At 45.7% G+C, this 17,865-nt stretch overlaps 1 protein-coding gene across 1 annotated transcript in view; it reads left to right on the forward strand.

The window, feature by feature from the left end:
- Nucleotides 1-17,865, forward strand: part of LOC141122062 (uncharacterized) — a 218,349-nt gene that overhangs the window by 116,296 nt on the left and 84,188 nt on the right. The window contains 2 exon segments of the mRNA XM_073611859.1: nucleotides 64-205; nucleotides 15,466-17,288. Coding sequence (XP_073467960.1) covers nucleotides 64-205; nucleotides 15,466-17,288 — 1,965 coding nt within the window.

A 17,865-nucleotide genomic window follows, 5' to 3' on the forward strand; every position in this document is an offset into this window, starting at 1 on the left:
TGATGTCACAATAATAAATCCTATTGTTTACGGATGATATTCACTTTCATTTTCTTGATTTAGAGTGGAGATCCAATCGATATAGAATTTGAGGTTAAATCAGAAGAAGAAGAGAGGTATGTGAGGGATGATCAGCAGTCTATGGAGGAGGATGGAATAACGGGGACATTTATAGAGGAGGACACTCCTACAGAGATCAGTACAGGTGGGTCATTAACACTAAATACATTCCTCCACCCATACTGCTCACTGATTGGTCCAGAGTAGGGCGGGACTGGGTGATAATCTTCCTTCTCTGTGCTGCAGACACAATTTATGTATCTAGACTGGATTTATGGAGATTCTGGGGTTCAGCTGGCAGCAAAAGGTTGATTTTCACCATAGATGTTGCTCTACCTAGGCACCTTGGACATGTTCTTTGGGTCTTCTGCCCCATGCCTTGGTCTAGCATGATATCTGACAGAACAATTCTCCCAGGATTACTTGTTCTGTTATCTGCTGGTTGTGCCGGGTGGAGGGATATGTCTGTATAGTCTCAGACCCAAGTCACTGAGTGCAGTCTCAGGAGATGGGAGGCAGCGGTGTGGGACCTCTGCAACTTGTCTCATGTAAACATTTAATCTTTCACTGATTACTGAATACCAATATTATGAGTCCTGACCCTTACACTGTATAATTTATATTGTACATTATATACTCCTGACCCCTGCACTATATACTCTATATTGTACATTACATACTCCTGACCCCTGCACTATATACTCTGTTGTACATTACATACTCCTGACCCCTGCACTATATACTCTATGTTGTACATTACATACTCCTGACCCCTGCACTATATACTCTATATTGTACATTATATACTCCTGACCCCTGCACTATATACTCCATGTTGTACATTACATACTCCTGACCCCTGCACTATATTCTCTATATTGTACATTATATACTCCTGACCCCTGCACTATATACTCTATATTGTACATTATATACTCCTGACCCCTGCACTATATACCCACTTCAGCCCCGGAAGATTTTACCCCCTTCCTGACCAGAGCACTTTTTGCGATTCGGCACTGCGTCGCTTTAACTGACAATTGCGCGGTGTTGCGACGTGGCTCCGAAACAAAATTGACATCCTTTTTTTCCCACAAATAGAGCTTTCTTTTGGTGGTCATCTCTGCGATTTTTATTTTTTGCGCCATAAACAAAATAAGAGCGACAATTTTGAAAAAACGCATTATTTTTTACATAATTATGCTATAATTATCCCCAATATATATATATATATATATATATATATATATATATATATATATATATATATATATATATATAAACATTTTTTCTCAAGTCATCTTCCAGGACGGCACACCTGAGAGATGAGAGGCTCCTCCCGACAGGAAACACAATCAATCAACAGCTGTTTTAAGTCCACACCCTTCCCCCTGATCCTCAGTTTTTGATTGTGTTTCTCCCTACACGGCGAAACTGTTTGTTTGTTTTTTTCCAAATGACTGAAGCCTGGGGCTGGTGGTCTCCCCCTGGGAGCCGGACCAAATGCCTGGGAAGCCTCTGGGTCTGGCCGGATATATTTATCCTTCCCGGGGGGTTCCCCTATCCTTTCTTCAGGGGGGGCAGCAAAAACTGGGAAAGCCCCCCTGATAGCTGAAGGCCCCTGGGTACAGTGGTGTCCCCAGAACTTCAGGGGCCCTTATCCTGTCTCCCCCCCTTACCTGTCCGGGCGTCCGTTCAGACGGGGGTGCTGGCCGTCGGTTCTTTCCAGGGGGATCGTATCCCCTGACTTCTGGGCCCCTGGTAGCTCGCGTGGGCTGCTGGGGAGGGCACCGCCTGAACGACCCGCGTTCTTACCCAGAAGGGAAGGCTGAGAGTCAGCAGGAGCAGGCGCCCACATCCTCCTTTCGAGGAGGCACCAATTCACTATGGTAATTGTCTGCCTAAACCACCTCAGATGGGAATGAGGAACATATGGCATTGCCCCCCCCCCATGTGTATATACTGACTGGTACAGTGAAGGACACAGCCTAACCTTGCAGCTCCCTAAAGGGACAGCAGTTGGAGGGGGGGGGGGGCACTTTGGGGCTATCCTCCTTGCGTGTGGACCATAAGGATGGAAAAGCAAGCCCGGTGGCTGTGGAAAAAGGGGAAGACGACAACGGTGAGTCAAAAATCCCCAATCCCAGCCAGATGGTTTCTGGGCATTTGAGATAATCTCCCCTGGGGTCTGGATTCAAATAGCCCAGAAGCTTTTGCTAAAGACACCAGCCACAGCTCCCTCCTACATCAGAGATGCTGTATGGTGGACAAGTGGTGCAGAGGAGCGAGTGTGCCTAAACCACCTCAGATGGGAAAGAGGTTGGTAAGGCATTTTTTCCCCTTCCCCCTTGTATTTACTAAGTGGTGCAGTGCAGGACCTGGGGTCTCCATAACAAAATAGCCCAGAAGCTACTGCTAAAAACCACCAGCCACAGCTCCCTCTTATAGCAGAGACACTGTGGTTATCACAACAGTAGGTTGCCAGCCTCTCCCTACATACCCGGTTGTGGTACATTAGTAGGGGTGAATACAGCAAAGGGGGTGACCTGGTAGAACAAAGAGTTCCTTACTGGCCAGGTATACCACTGAACAAATTATTAATCGTGCAATGGTTGAAGGATTCAGGAGTAAGCTCCCTTGCTCAGCAGGTGCACTAGGTTATATGGTCCTATTAGCCCAGCTGCTAGGAATCTGAAGTTGCTCCAAGATGCTTAACCACTTCAGCCCCGGAAGGTTTTACCCCCTTCCTGACCAGAGCACTTTTTTACAATTCGGCACTGCGTCGCTTTAACTGCTAATTGCGCGGTTATGCAATGCTGTACCCAAACGAAATTTGCGTCCTTTTCTTCCCACAAATAGAGCTTTCTTTTGATGGTATTTGATCACCTCTGCCGTTTTTATTTTTTGCGCTATACACGGAAAAAGACCGAAAATTTTGAAAAAAAATGATATTTTCTACTTTTTGTTCTAAAAAAAATCCAATAAACTCAATTTTAGTCATACATTTAGGCCAAAATGTATTCGGCCACATGTCTTTGGTAAAAAAAATGTCAATAAGTGTATATTTATTGGTTTGCGCAAAATTTATAGCGTCTACAAACTAGGGTACATTTTCTGGAATTTACACAGCCTTTAATTTATGACTGCCTATGTCGTTTCTTGAGGTGCTAAAATGGCAGGGCAGTACAAAACCCCCACAAATGACCCCATTTTGGAAAGTAGACACCCCAAGGAATTTGCTGAGAGGCATGTTGAGCCCATTGAATATTCATTTTTTTTGTCCCAAGTGATTGAATAATGACAAAAAAAAAAAAAAAAATTACAAAAAGTTGTCACTAAATGATATATTGCTCACACAGGCCATGGGCATATGTGGAATTGCACCCCAAAATACATTTAGCTGCTTCTCCTGAGTACGGGGATACCACATGTGTGGGACTTTTTGGGAGCCTAGCCGCGTACGGGGCCCCGAAAACCAATCACCGCCTTCAGGATTTCTAAGGGCGTACATTTTTGATTTTACTCCTCACTACCTATCACAGTTTTGAAGGCCATAAAATGCCCAGATGACATAAAACCCCCCCAAATGACCCCATTTTGGAAAGTAGACACCCCAAGCTATTTGCTTTGAGGCATGTTGAGTCCATGGAATGTTTTATATTTTGACACAAGTTGCGGGAAAGTGACAAATTTTTTTTTTTTTTTTTTGCACAAAGTTGTCACTAAATGATATATTGCTCACACAGGCCATGGGCATATGTGGAATTGCACCCCAAAATACATTTAGCTGCTTCTCCTGAGTACGGGGATACCACATGTGTGGGACTTTTTGGGAGCCTAGCCGCGTACGGGACCCCGAAAACCAATCACCGCCTTCAGGATTTCTAAGGGCGTACATTTTTGATTTTACTCCTCACTGCCTATCACAGTTTCGGAGGCCATGGAATGCCCAGGTGGCACAAACCCCCCCCAAATGACCCCATTTTGGAAAGTAGACACCCCAAGCTATTTGCTGAGAGGCATGGTGAGTATTTTGCAGCTCTCATTTGTTTTTGAAAATAAAGAAAGACGAGAAAAAAAAATTTTTTTTTTCTTTTTTCAATTTTCAAAACTTTGTGACAAAAAGTGAGGTCTGCAAAATACTCACTATACCTCTCAGCAAATAGCTTTGGGTGTCTACTTTCCAAAATGGGGTCATTTGGGGGGGTTTTGTGCCACCTGGGCATTCCATGGCCTCCGAAACTGTGATTGGCAGTCAAGAGTGAAATCAAAAATTCACGCCCTTAGAAAGCCTGAAGGCGGTGCTTGGTTTTCGGGGTCCCGTACGCGGCTAGGCTCCAAAAAAGTCTCACACATGTGGTATCCCCGTACTCAGGAGAAGCAGCAGAATGTATTTTGGGGTGTAATTTCACATATTCCCATGGCATGTTTGAGCAATATATCATTTAGTGACAACTTTGCGCAAAAAAAATAAAAAAAATAAAAAATTGTCTCTTTCCCACAACTTGTGTCACAATATAAAATATTCCATGGACTCAACATGACTCTCAGCAAATAGCTTGGGGTGTCTACTTTCCAAAATGGGGTCATTTGGAGGGGTTTGAACTGTCCTGGCATTTTATGCACAACATTTAGAAGCTTATGTCACACATCACCCACTCTTCTAACCACTTGAAGACAAAGCCCTTTCTGACACTTATTGTTTACATAAAAAAATAATTTTTTTTTGCAAGAAAATTACTTTGAACCCCCAAACATTATATATTTTTTTTAAAGCAAATGCCCTACAGATTAAAATGGTGGATGTTTCATTTTTTTTTTTCACACAGTATTTGCGCAGCGATTTTTCAAACGCATTTTTTGGGGAAAAAACACACTTTTTTACATTTTAATGCACTAAAACACACTATATTGCCCAAATGTTTGATGAAATAAAAAAGATGATCTTAGGCCGAGTACATGGATACCAAACATGACATGCTTTAAAATTGCGCACAAACGTGCAGTGGCGACAAACTAAATACATTTTTAAAAGCCTTTAAAAGCCTTTACAGGTTACCACTTCAGATTTACAGAGGAGGTCTACTTCTAAACTTACTGCCCTCGATCTGACCTTCGTGGCGATACCTCACATGCATGGTGCAATTGCTGTTTACATTTGACGCCAGACCAACGCTTGCGTTCACCTTAGCGCGAGAGCAGGGGGGACAGGGGTGCTTTTTTTTTTTTTTTTTTTTTTTTTTTTTTCTTTATTATTATTATTTTTTTATCTTATTTTTAAACTGTTCCTTTCATTTTTTTTTTTTTTAAATCATTTTTATTGTTATCTCAGGGAATGTAAATATCCCCTATGATAGCAATAGGTAGTGACAGGTACTCTTTTTTGCAAAAATTGGGGTCTATTAGACCCTAGATTTCTCCTCTGCCCTCAAAGCATCTGATCACACCAAGATCGGTGTGATAAAATGCTTCCCCAATTTCCCAATGGCGCTGTTTACATCCGGCGAAATCTAAGTCATAAAATGCTCGTAGCTTCCGGTTTCTTAGGTCATAGAGATGTTTGGAGCCACTCTGGTCTCTGATCAGCTCTATGGTCAGCTGGCTGAATCACCGGCTGCATTCTCAGGTTCCCTGTTGAGACAGGAGAGCCAGAGAAAAACACGGAAGACGTTGAGGGGGGGGGCATTCCCTCCCACTGCTTGTAAAAGCAGTCTAGAGGCTAATTAGCCACTAGGATTGCTTTTACATGAAAGCCGACCGCTGGCTGAAAAGAATGATACCAAGATGATACCTAAACCTGCAGGCATCATTCTGGTATAACCACTCAAAGTCGTGAATGGCGTACCTGAAGACAAAAAAATGGTTAACAATAAAGCACAGTGAACAGTAAAGTATAAAAAATTGCATACCTGAAAAGCAAACATGATAAAACATAATAACAATAAAACATTGCAGAATAGAATACAGTAAAAAAGAGCAGAACAATAGAGAGAGAGAGAATAGAGAGAGAGAGAACAATAAAACGACAACTATTTTTATTTTATATTTTTGTTTGTGTTTTTTTTTTTTTTTTTTTTTTTACACTTTTTTTTGTAACTGTAACTTTTATAACTGTAACCGGTTCCAGGTTCGGGTCTCTCAGAATGCGATGGCATCTTGGGAGACCCTGTGAAAGTGTGCCTAGTCTGTGCAATGCTGTACCCTACGCTAATACTCAACTAGTGAATGGTAGCGTTCAAAACATTCACCAATGCAAAGACCAGGATTGTCAGGACAGGAGGGACAATAATAGCGGGTGTCACACCTATATCCGCGCTTGCTGCAGACACGACATCTTTTTTGGGGGGGGGTTCGTTGGGTAGGGGTACTCGGGAGGACATAAAGAAAATGCCTCTCATGCAGCCGACTGCATTTGGTTGGGGATGTGAATGGGGGAAGTACGGGCGCTGCAGAAGTGGTGGGTTCCCAATTAGGATTGGCAAATGCAGCAGGAAGGGCACTATGGGCACGACGGGCCTGTGTTTGTCTTCTTGGTGGCAGCGGGACACTACTTGTGCTTGCCACCTCACCAGCTTGAACTGCACTTATGGGACTCGCCACGTCACCAAGTGTTACTGCAGTGCTGGTTTGACTACGACCGGGGTGTACTAGGCCGCTGGTGCTTGCCAGTTCACCAAAACGCTACCAAAAAAACTGTTAGCGATCGCAGGGATCAGGCCTGACTCTGCGAACGCTGCAGTTATGCGTTTAGTGTTTTGTAAGTGACAGTGATCGATCGATACTGCACTTGGGTGGGCTGGGCCGGGCCGAGCGGAGGGGCAAAACGCAGGTGCTAGCAGGTATCTGGGCTGATCCCGCTAACACTGCGTTTTTGGGAACCCTAAACTGCTGGGGACACTAGTATAGATCTGATCTGATCAGATATTGATCCGATCAGGTACTATACCACTAAGGGAGGCGTATGCTGCGTGCGTGGGTGTTAGCGGTACTGGCACTAATCTGACGCTGCCTGGGGCTGGTGCTTGCCAGTTCACCAAAACGCTACCAAAAAAACTGTTAGCGATCGCAGGGATCAGGCCTGACTCTGCGAACGCTGCAGTTATGCGTTTAGTGTTTTGTAAGTGACAGTGATCGATCGATACTGAACTTGGGTGGGCTGGGCTGGGCTGGGCTGGGCCGGGCGGAGGGGCAAAACGCAGGTGCTAGCAGGTATCTGGGCTGATCCCGCTAACACTGCGTGTTTGGGAACCCTAAACTGCTGGGGACGCTAGTATAGATCTGATCGGATCAGATATTGATCCGTTCAGATACTATACCACTAAGGGAGGCGTATGCTGCGTGCGTGGGTGTTAGCGGTACTGGCGCTAACCTGACGCTGCCTGGGGCTGGTGCTTGCCAGTTCACCAAAACGCTACCAAAAAAACTGTTAGCGATCGCAGGGATCAGGCCTGACTCTGCGAACGCTGCAGTTATGCGTTTAGTGTTTTGTAAGTGACAGTGATCGATCGATACTGCACTTGGGTGGGCTGGGCCGGGCCGAGCGGAGGGGCAAAACGCAGGTGCTAGCAGGTATCTGGGCTGATCCCGCTAACACTGCGTTTTTGGGAACCCTAAACTGCTGGGGACACTAGTATAGATCTGATCTGATCAGATATTGATCCGATCAGGTACTATACCACTAAGGGAGGCGTATGCTGCGTGCGTGGGTGTTAGCGGTACTGGCACTAATCTGACGCTGCCTGGGGCTGGTGCTTGCCAGTTCACCAAAACGCTACCAAAAAAACTGTTAGCGATCGCAGGGATCAGGCCTGACTCTGCGAACGCTGCAGTTATGCGTTTAGTGTTTTGTAAGTGACAGTGATCGATCGATACTGAACTTGGGTGGGCTGGGCTGGGCTGGGCTGGGCCGGGCGGAGGGGCAAAACGCAGGTGCTAGCAGGTATCTGGGCTGATCCCGCTAACACTGCGTGTTTGGGAACCCTAAACTGCTGGGGACGCTAGTATAGATCTGATCGGATCAGATATTGATCCGTTCAGATACTATACCACTAAGGGAGGCGTATGCTGCGTGCGTGGGTGTTAGCGGTACTGGCGCTAACCTGACGCTGCCTGGGGCTGGTGCTTGCCAGTTCACCAAAACGCTACCAAAAAAACTGTTAGCGATCGCAGGGATCAGGCCTGACTCTGCGAACGCTGCAGTTATGCGTTTAGTGTTTTGTAAGTGACAGTGATCGATCGATACTCCACTTGGGTGGGCTGGGCGGAGGGGCAAAACGCAGGTGCTAGCGGGTATCTGGGCTGATCCCGCTAACACTGCGTTTTCGGGAACCCTAAACTGCTGGGGACGCTAGTATAGATTTGATCGGATCAGATACTATACCACTAAGGGAGGCATATGCTGCGTGCGTGGGTGTTAGCGGTACTGGCGCTAATCTGACGCTGCCTGGGGCGACGCATATCACCGCCGGGCGATCAGGGGGCTAAACCTTTATTCGGTAATAAACGGCGGGTGCCCTGACACTATAAAAAATAAACGAACTAACCAGCGTCACCCGTAACAGTTATACGGTGATCAGTGGTGAAAGGGTTAACTAGGGGGCAATCAAGGGGTTAAAACATTTATTAGGTAGTATATGGGGGTCCCTGTCGCTATAAAACACTGACGGCGAACCTAAATATTTACCTCACTAACTAGCGTCACCAGCGACACTAATACAGCGATCAGAAAAATGATCGCTTAGCGACACTGGCGACAGGGGGTGATCAAGGGGTTAAAACTTTATTAGGGGGGGTTAGGGGGGTACCCTAGACCTAAAGGGGGGTAATACTCACTGCCCTAACACTGTAACTGTCACAAACTGACACTATGCAGTAATCAGAAAAAAAAAAAAAAAAAATACTGCTAATGTCAGTTTGTGACGGGGGGGGGGTGATTGGGGGGCGATCGGGGGGGGGGATCGGGGTGTAAGGTATGCCTGGCATGTTCTACTGTGTGTGTTGTGTGCACTCACTTGTCTTCTCTCCTCGGCGCTGGAACGGAAACTGCCAGACCGAGGAGAGATGACATCACATCCTCTGCCTGTGTGAAACGACACACAGGCAGAGGAGGATTCCCATTGGCTGGGAGCGATCGCGAGGGGGGGCCACGATCGGATGGTCTCCCCCTCACCTCCCGACGCTCCCAGTCAAATGCCGACCGCCGATGGCACCGGGGGGGGGTCCGATCGGACCCCCCGCCCGCGGGAGGCAGATCACGTACGGGTACGTGATTCTGCCTGCCCGTGCCATTCTGCCGCAGTATATATGCGGTAGGCGGTCGGCAAGTGGTTAAAAGCTGACCTAACCTTCAACAATGTGGCAGGGACCAAGCTTCTGTGTGGCACAGTAGGGGTTCCCTTGTGACAGATCCTCCTTTTAGGGGTTGCTTGCTATGGGTAACTTTTCATAAGCTCCAACCTCCCACTCCACTCTTACATTGTGGTTATATTTTAATGCAGGGGGTAAGAAAAACCTTTTTGTTGGTTTGGGCTACAGTCCACTCAGTGACAGATCTAAAAGCGATTTACCATAAATCGTTTTCCTATATCCTTTGAATAAGGATTTTCTGTGCAAACATATGCAAGAGCTAGATGGCTATATGATTGCTTGTTTAAGGGCTGCAGGTGGCTATTTACCTCCAGGCTAAATTGGTAACCACCCTTTCTAGGGGTCTTAAATTGGTCTCTAGGGCTGGGCTCATTGAGACTTTAGTTACTAATCAGCCCCACCCGTGTATGAGCTGGCTAGCGTTTGCTCAATCTACGGAGGTAAGGTAGGACAACAGCTACTATAGTAAGGTGTCCAACCATTTTAGGATTGGTTCCTTCACTGGTGGTGAAGGGTTAGTATCTACAGCCCAGGCTAGGCCTATGGAATAAATTGCCCCTGTTTGGTTATTTCATAAAGGGATACACCATGACTCCTTGGCTGCTTACCAGCAGACCTCAGTAGTGAAGGTTTGTCCTTGCTGGAATGTTTTGTGGCACAGCAGAAATACACATTGAGATTGGTGACATCTCTGCTCATAAGGGGTATATTGCTGTACATCAGAAATGCACTGCACTGAAGCTTGTTTGGTGTCCTTTATATCCTAAAGGTACTGCTTTATTTGGCTACAGATCAGAAAAATACAACAATGAAGGTGGTCTGTACTTTCTGGTTTTGTGCCGCACGGCAGAAACGCACATCATTGAGTCTGGTGACCTCTCTGCTCATAAGTGTTATATTGCTGCACATCAGACCTACACAAGTTTGAGGTCTGTCTGTGGGGGTTTTGTGTCCTGTATTACTGCCTTATTGGTTGCTTATCAGAAAGGCAGCAGGAAAGATTGATGGTCCTGATTTGCCGGGCTCCATAACAGAAGTACAAATTGAACCTGTACCAGGGGTAGTACATATACTGCCTTTGGTAATTGGTGCAGCACCACAAAGTGACGTGCTGATTCAGACGGTGCTATTAACGGCAATGGCTGCCGATTTTAGGCATGCGATTTGACATGTTGAGTCGCATGCCAAATCGCTTGAAGATGGATGTGCTATCTCTATTCAGAATTGTTAGATTGTTGCACATCAGAGATATACACGACTGAGGTCTGTCTGTGGGTCCTGTATTACTGCCATATTGGTTGCTTATCAGAAAGGCAGCAGTGAAGATGGATGTTCCTGATTTTGTTGGAAAATACAAAATTGAACCTGTGCCTGGGGTAGTACACATACTGCCATTGGTAATCGGTGCAGCACCACAAAGTGGCCCGTACTGATTCAGACAGTGCTATTAACGGCAATGGCTGCCGATTTTAGGCATGCGATTTGACATGTTGAGTCGCATGCCAAATCACTTGAATATGGATGTGCTATCTCTATTCAAAATTGTTGGTGCACATCAGACACATACAAGATTGAAGGTTGTCTGTCCTTTATGTCTTACATTTACTGCCTTATTGGCTGCATATCAGAAAGGACACAACAGTGAAGGTTGTTTGTCTTTTTCTGATTTAGTTTTTGCTGCTCAGCAGGGAGACACATTGAGCGTGATGGCATCTCTGCTCAGTATTTTATATTGCTACACATTAGACATACACAAAGATTGAACATTGTTTGTGTCCTGTATGTCCTATATTTACTGCCTTATCGTCCGTATATCAGAAAGGCACAGCAGTAAGTGGTGTTTCTCATTGATCTTCCTTGCTGTTTCTTAGGTATACACAGTAGGGGATTGTTGGCTGCACTCCTCCAGGGAGCCACAGCATGGGGACCCCTTGTTTGTTCGACCTGAAAACTGCTTTTCCTGCGACCTGTGTAATCTTGAGGTCTGTGGTTCCGTAAGCAGGGACTGCTGGAGACGCTGCGACCTGGAGTCGCACAGTCACGAATGGTACCCTTTGGAAGCCATAGTATATGACTTCTCAGGCGTCTTGCAGTCCCAAGTGGCAGGTTGGGTCGCACGGGTGTGGGAACCCTAAGCTTATCTGTCCCTCCTGTTGAGGTTTTGCTATGCAGCAGGGATACTCATTGTGGAGTTATTGCCTTATTTTGCAGTAGACCAGAAAGATCGCAGCTGTAAAGGCTGTCTGTTGTTTCTTTGTTTTTATGTTGCTGCACAGCAGAAATACTCAACATTGAAGTTTGTTGGTGCTTTCTGTTTTATATTGTCTTACCTTACTGCACTTCAGAAAAACCCAATGCTGTAGGTTGCTTGTGTTCTTTCTGTGTCGGTTCTATGTAACTGCACTACAGAACTGCATAACAGAAAGGATTGTCTTATAACTGTACTTGGTGGTTCGTCATAAATACGCAACATAGAAGTTTGGGTCTTTCTGTCTTCTCTTTAAGGCCTTGTTTTGCTGTACATCAGTAAAACACCATTGTAAAAGGGGGTTCCCGTCCTTTCTGTATTTACCAGTTATGACCTAGCTAGCTGCACTTCAGAAATGCGCAGCATTTAAGGTGTGTTTGTGTCTTAATGTTTACATATTGGCCGCACATCAGAAAACCAGACTGTGAGGTTCAGATTTGGGTCTCTTCCCATGTTTGATATGTTGGTTTAGCTAGTCACACTCAGATACACAACATTTTTGTCTATGTTTGTGTCCTTTCTGTTTAAATCTATTGTGCTATGTCCACAATCTATGATTTTTTTTCTTTTTATTTGTGATATTAATAATACATGTATCACCTTTTGTATTTCAGCCTTCTCTTCCGTGGAAGGGCCAGGAGTTCTGGCTGCAAATGTCACATGTCAGAAAGCCTCGACCCCTTACTTTCAGGGATGCCAGAGCTATTTCCTAGGGTTGAAGCCCGGTAGAGTTATGGGTCACTGGAGGAAGGCGATAATGAGTCGCCCTGTAATAAGAACTTAGGAAGTTTGGTTCAGAGGAGTTTTATGGCCTGAAGATGAAGTATAAAGATGTATACCCGACCAAATAGGTTACAGCTCGGTGCATGGCCTTCATTTTGCCCTTCTAGCAAAACTAGATGTAGCAGTATGAGTGTTCTCCTCCTGCTACGGATGTTAATCTCCTGAGTAGGCTCTCAGGCATAAGTAAAACTATAGATTGGGCATGCCTTAAACCCAGGGGTTAAGTTTTTTTGTTAATCTATTTCCCTTAAGTAGGTTTCCCTTCAGTCTTTGCTGACGTAAAGATAAAAATGAACAAAAAAGGTTGTCTGTCAGGGGCCCCCCTTTTGGCAGTTTTATTTCCCTGGACAGGGTTGTGTTAAGACAGGCTCCCTTATTGATCAATGTAGTGTCCTTGTCTTACAACACAGCTCTCCGATTAATCTTTTTAGTGGTTCTAAGCAGCACCTATAGGCAGAATAGGCCATTGTTGTTAGATGTGTGACAGGCAACATTGATAACCTACAAGTTTAACATGTTTTCTGATTCCATCTTTAAGAGCCCACTCCACCTAGATCCTGCATCCGAAGCAGAGAAGGCAGGGACACCGGTGGAGTAGACCGGCAGATCAGCCGCATGATCCAGCTAAGATACCTTCATCAAGCATATGGAGTGAAGGTAAAGCTCACTGCAGAACCGAGGTTCGCCAAGAGGGTCTTGCAGTGGTCCCACCCTAAAGGTAGGCCTGAGCTACTTGATTATCCTCTCAGGTGTGCCGTCCTGGAAGATGACTTGAGAAAATTACTAGTTACTTACCGGTAACTGTCTTTCTGGGAAATCTTCCAGGACGGCAGGCCTACTTCCCACCCGTTGGAGGAGGGAAAATTTTAGAACACTAGAAGGTGAGTACCTATGAGGAATGATTTCCCTTGTGAAACAGGTTCAGGAGTTACTTCTCTACAAACTGAGGATCAAGGGGAAGGGTGGGGACTTAAAACAGCTGTTGATTGATTGTGTTTCCTTTCGGGGGGAGCCTCTCATCTCTCAGGTGTGCCATCCTGGAAGATTTCCCAGAAAGACAGTTACCGGTAAGTAACTAATACTTTTTTCCTCAGTTTAGGCCGATCCGTATTCTTCTACATATTTTTGGTAAAAAAAAAATCGCAATAAGCGATTATTGATTTATTTGCGCAAAAGTTATAGCGTTTACAAAATAGGGGATAGTTTTATGGCATTTTTATTAATAATTTTTTTTTACTAGTAATGACGGCGATCAGCGATTTTTTTTTTTTTATTGGGACTGTGACATTATGGCGGACATGTCGGACATTTTTGACACATTTTTGGGACCATTGTCATTTATACAGCAATCAGTGCTATAAAAAGGCATTGATTCCTGTATAAATGACACTGGCAGTGAAGGGGTTAACCACTAGAGGGCGGGGAGGGGTTACGTGTCCTAGGGGAGTGATTACTAACTGTCAGGGGGATGGGCTGGTGTGTGACATCACTGATCTCTGCTCCGATGACAGGGAGCTGTGATCAGTGACACTTGTCACTAGGCAGAACGACAATATACTGTTTACAACGGCATCTCCCCGTTCGTCCTCTCCGTGAGGCGATCGCGGGTATGCCCGCTGCGATCGAGTCCGCGGGACCCGCGATCCGACTCAAGGAGATCGTGGCACCAATATTATGAGTCCTGACCCTTACACTATATAATTTATATTGTACATTACATACTCCTGACCCCTGCACTATATAATCTATGTTGTACATTACATACTCCTGACCCCTGCACTATATACTCTATGTCTTTTTCTGAGATGGTGGGTTGGCAAGCCCAGATCGCAGGTTCCAGACCCTCCATATCCGAGCATCAGGAGCATCGGAGCCGCTGCTAGAGGAAGCAGAGCCGATGTTCCTGTATAGTGCCGGCTCCTTCACAGGTGGAGTGATACCAAATGTTCTCCGCCTGTGACAGGAAGCATTGGCTCTGCTCTCTACTGCAGCTGCATGATTCTGTCACACTAATGCATGAGAACCCGCAATCTTAGACAGCAGCCAGCAGTGCCAGAGCCAGCAGTACCAGTCACCAGTACCCACCAGCAGTACCAGCCAGCAGTATCTGCCAGCAGTATCAGCCAGCAGTACCAGTACCAGTACCCACCAGCAGTACCAGCCAGCAGTACCAGCCCTGGAGGACAGCCAGCAGCAGCCACCAGTTATAACCACCTGGTGGACAGCAGCAACCAGCTGCAGGAATCCTGAGGAAGAAGTGAAGATTGAGGTCAGTTGAGATGCTGGTAAACTGCTGTGCATCAGTGTGAAAGCAGCCTTAGGCCCCTTTCACATGATCGGTCCGATTGGGTCTGCCTGTCTGTTTTTCAGGTGGACCCAATCGGACCCTCCATTCACCTCTATAGAGCGGCAGATGTAAACGGACTTGTATCTGCTTACACCCACCTAACTGCAATCCGATATGCATAAAAAAACAGAAGGGGATCCGTCCCCTTCTGTCTGGGCGGATTGGAGGGCCCTTAGGGTAGAGCGAGCTGCATCTGTGTCTGCTCTACATATGCAGAGTGGACACAGACCTGCCATCCGCCCGCTACACTTATCGTGGCCCGTGACCTGTTACCAAGTCCCTAAAGTGGCCCTCGCTCCTCAAAAGGTTGAGCACCCCTTCTCTATGTGGTACATTACATACTCCTGACCCCTGCACTATATACTCTATATTGTACATTATATACTCCTGACCCCTGCACTATATACTCTATGTTGTACATTACATCATTCTGATACTATATAGTCCTATCTGTTGTATCTTATACAATATGTTGTACATTACATAGTCCTGACTTCTGCTCTCTCCCCTCTACCCACTGCTATATATACACATAATATGTATTCTCTTTTGTTACACCCATTTCCTACCAGCTGGACATTTTATATCTGATGATTTGATTGGAGCACAGCAGGAACCAATCTGCTCATGTCTAGTAATAATCTTTGTATTTCTATTTTAGTAGATGGACGGGAGATGAGGAAAACCTCAGAGGATTGTCTCACTTTGTCTCCAGACTGTAAAGTAGAAGATGAGGACATCACACAGTATAGTCCAGGAGAAAACCCGACTACCTCAAATGTCCATCCGGCACCACACAGTGTAGATGGACCATCGTATTCCTCTTATCCTGAGGAACCTCAGACTGTGAGGGACGGTGCCGTCCTTCCAACAGAGAAGAGGCTTTCATGTCCTGAGTGCGGGAAGTGTTTCCAGTTTAAATCCAAACTTAATAGGCATATAAGATCTCACACAGGAGAGAAGCCGTATTCCTGTCCTGAGTGCGGGAAATGTTTTTCAGTGAAGTCTCATCTTTCCACACATCAGAGATCTCACACAGGGGAGAAACCGCATTCCTGTACTGAGTGCGGGAAATGTTTTTCAGTGAAATCCAGTCTTTACAAACATCAGAGATCTCACACAGGGCAGAAGCCGTATTCCTGTCCTAAGTGCGGGAAATGTTTTTCAGTGAAGTCCCATCTTTACACACATCAGAGATCTCACACGGGGGAGAAACCGCATTCCTGTACTGAGTGCGGGAAATGTTTTTCAGTGAAATCCAGTCTTGACACACATCAGAGATCGCACACAGGGGAGAAGCCGTTTTCCTGTCCTGCGTGCGGAAAATGTTTTTCAGTGAAATCCAGTCTTGACACACATCAGAGATCTCACACAGGGGAGAAGCCGTTTTCCTGTCCTGAGTGCGGGAAATGTTTTTCACATAAGTCCAGTCTTTACATACATCAGAGATCGCACACAGGGGAGAAGCCGTTTTCCTGTCCTGAGTGTGGGAAATGTTTTTCAGTGATGTCCGATCTTTACAAACATCAGAGATCTCACACGGGAGAGAAGCCATTTTCCTGTCCTGAGTGTGGGAAATGTTTTACACAGAAGTCCAGTCTTTCCACACATCAGACATCTCACACGGGGGAGAAGCCGTATTCCTGTCCTGAGTGTGGAAAATGTTTTTCAAATAAGTCCAATCTTTACCAACATCAGAGATCTCACACAGGGAAGAAGCCGTATTCCTGTCCTGAGTGCGGGAAATGTTTTTCAGTGAAATCCAGTCTTGACACACATCAGAGATCTCACACGGGGGTGAAGCCATATTCCTGTCCTGAGTGCAGGAAATGTTTTTCACAGAAGTCCAGTCTTCACACACATCAGAGATCTCACACAGGGAAGAAGCAGTTTTCTTGTCCTGAGTGTGGGAAATGTTTTTCAGTGATGTCCGATTTTTACAAACATCAGAGATCTCACACGGGAGAGAAGCCGTTTTCCTGTCCTGAGTGTGGGAAGTGTTTTACACAGAAGTCCAGTCTTTCCACACATCAGAGATCTCACACGGGGGAGAAGCCGTTTTCCTGTCCTGAGTGCGGGAAATGTTTTTCACAGAATTCCTATCTTTCCATACATAAGAGATCTCACACGGGGGAGAAGCCGTATTCCTGTCCTGAGTGCAGGAAATGTTTTTCAGATAAGTCCACTCTTTACCAACATCAGAGATCTCACACAGGGGAGAAGCCGTATTCCTGTCCTGAGTGTGGGAAATGTTTTTCACAGAAGTCCAATCTTTCCAAACATCAGAGATCTCACACAGGGGAGAAGCCGTATTCCTGTCCTGAGTGCGGGAAATGTTTTTCAGATAAGTTCCATCTTTACAGACATGAGAGATCTCACACGGGGGAAAAGCCATATTCCTGTCCTGAGTGTGGGAAATGTTTTTCAGATAAGTCCCATCTTTACAGACATCAGAGATCTCACACGGGGGAGAAGCCATATTCCTGTCCTGAGTGAGGGAATTGTTCCTCACTGAAGTCCTGTCCTCCTGTACATCAGGGATCCCACACAACCCTCGAGGTGTATTAGTGCCTTGAGTGTGGGAAATGTCTTCTATATGAATGTTGCCGGACATCACAGCTCTCTTGTGGGGAAGAAGCACACCCTGATATACACCTCAGATATACTCCATGGCTGATCTTCATCATGTAAGAAACAGTTGATAAGGAGATCAGATATCACCAAAGACATGGATGAAGTGTTGTAAAATACAATGGATGGGCGGCTCATACAGGTCTGGTAATGTACTTTTACGTCATGGCTTTCTTCCAGGTCCGCACCCATGCACATGCACACCCAGCAACCTCCACTGTCATTGGCTGTAGGACAAGTTTGTCAGCAGGTTCCAGCCAGTGATTTTGCTGATCACTTGCAGCCAATGACAAATCACTCCTGTGTTTTATTTTGTAAACACGGGGAGCTATCTTGTGATTTCTTCTCTTCCCGACTCTTTTTCGGTTCAGGAAGAGAAGAGAACACCACACTGTGAGTATAATCACCACACTTTACATCCACACACCTT

The sequence above is a fragment of the Aquarana catesbeiana genome, unplaced genomic scaffold (assembly GCF_042186555.1).
Source record: "Aquarana catesbeiana isolate 2022-GZ unplaced genomic scaffold, ASM4218655v1 unanchor237, whole genome shotgun sequence".
Lineage (NCBI taxonomy): Eukaryota > Metazoa > Chordata > Amphibia > Anura > Ranidae > Aquarana > Aquarana catesbeiana.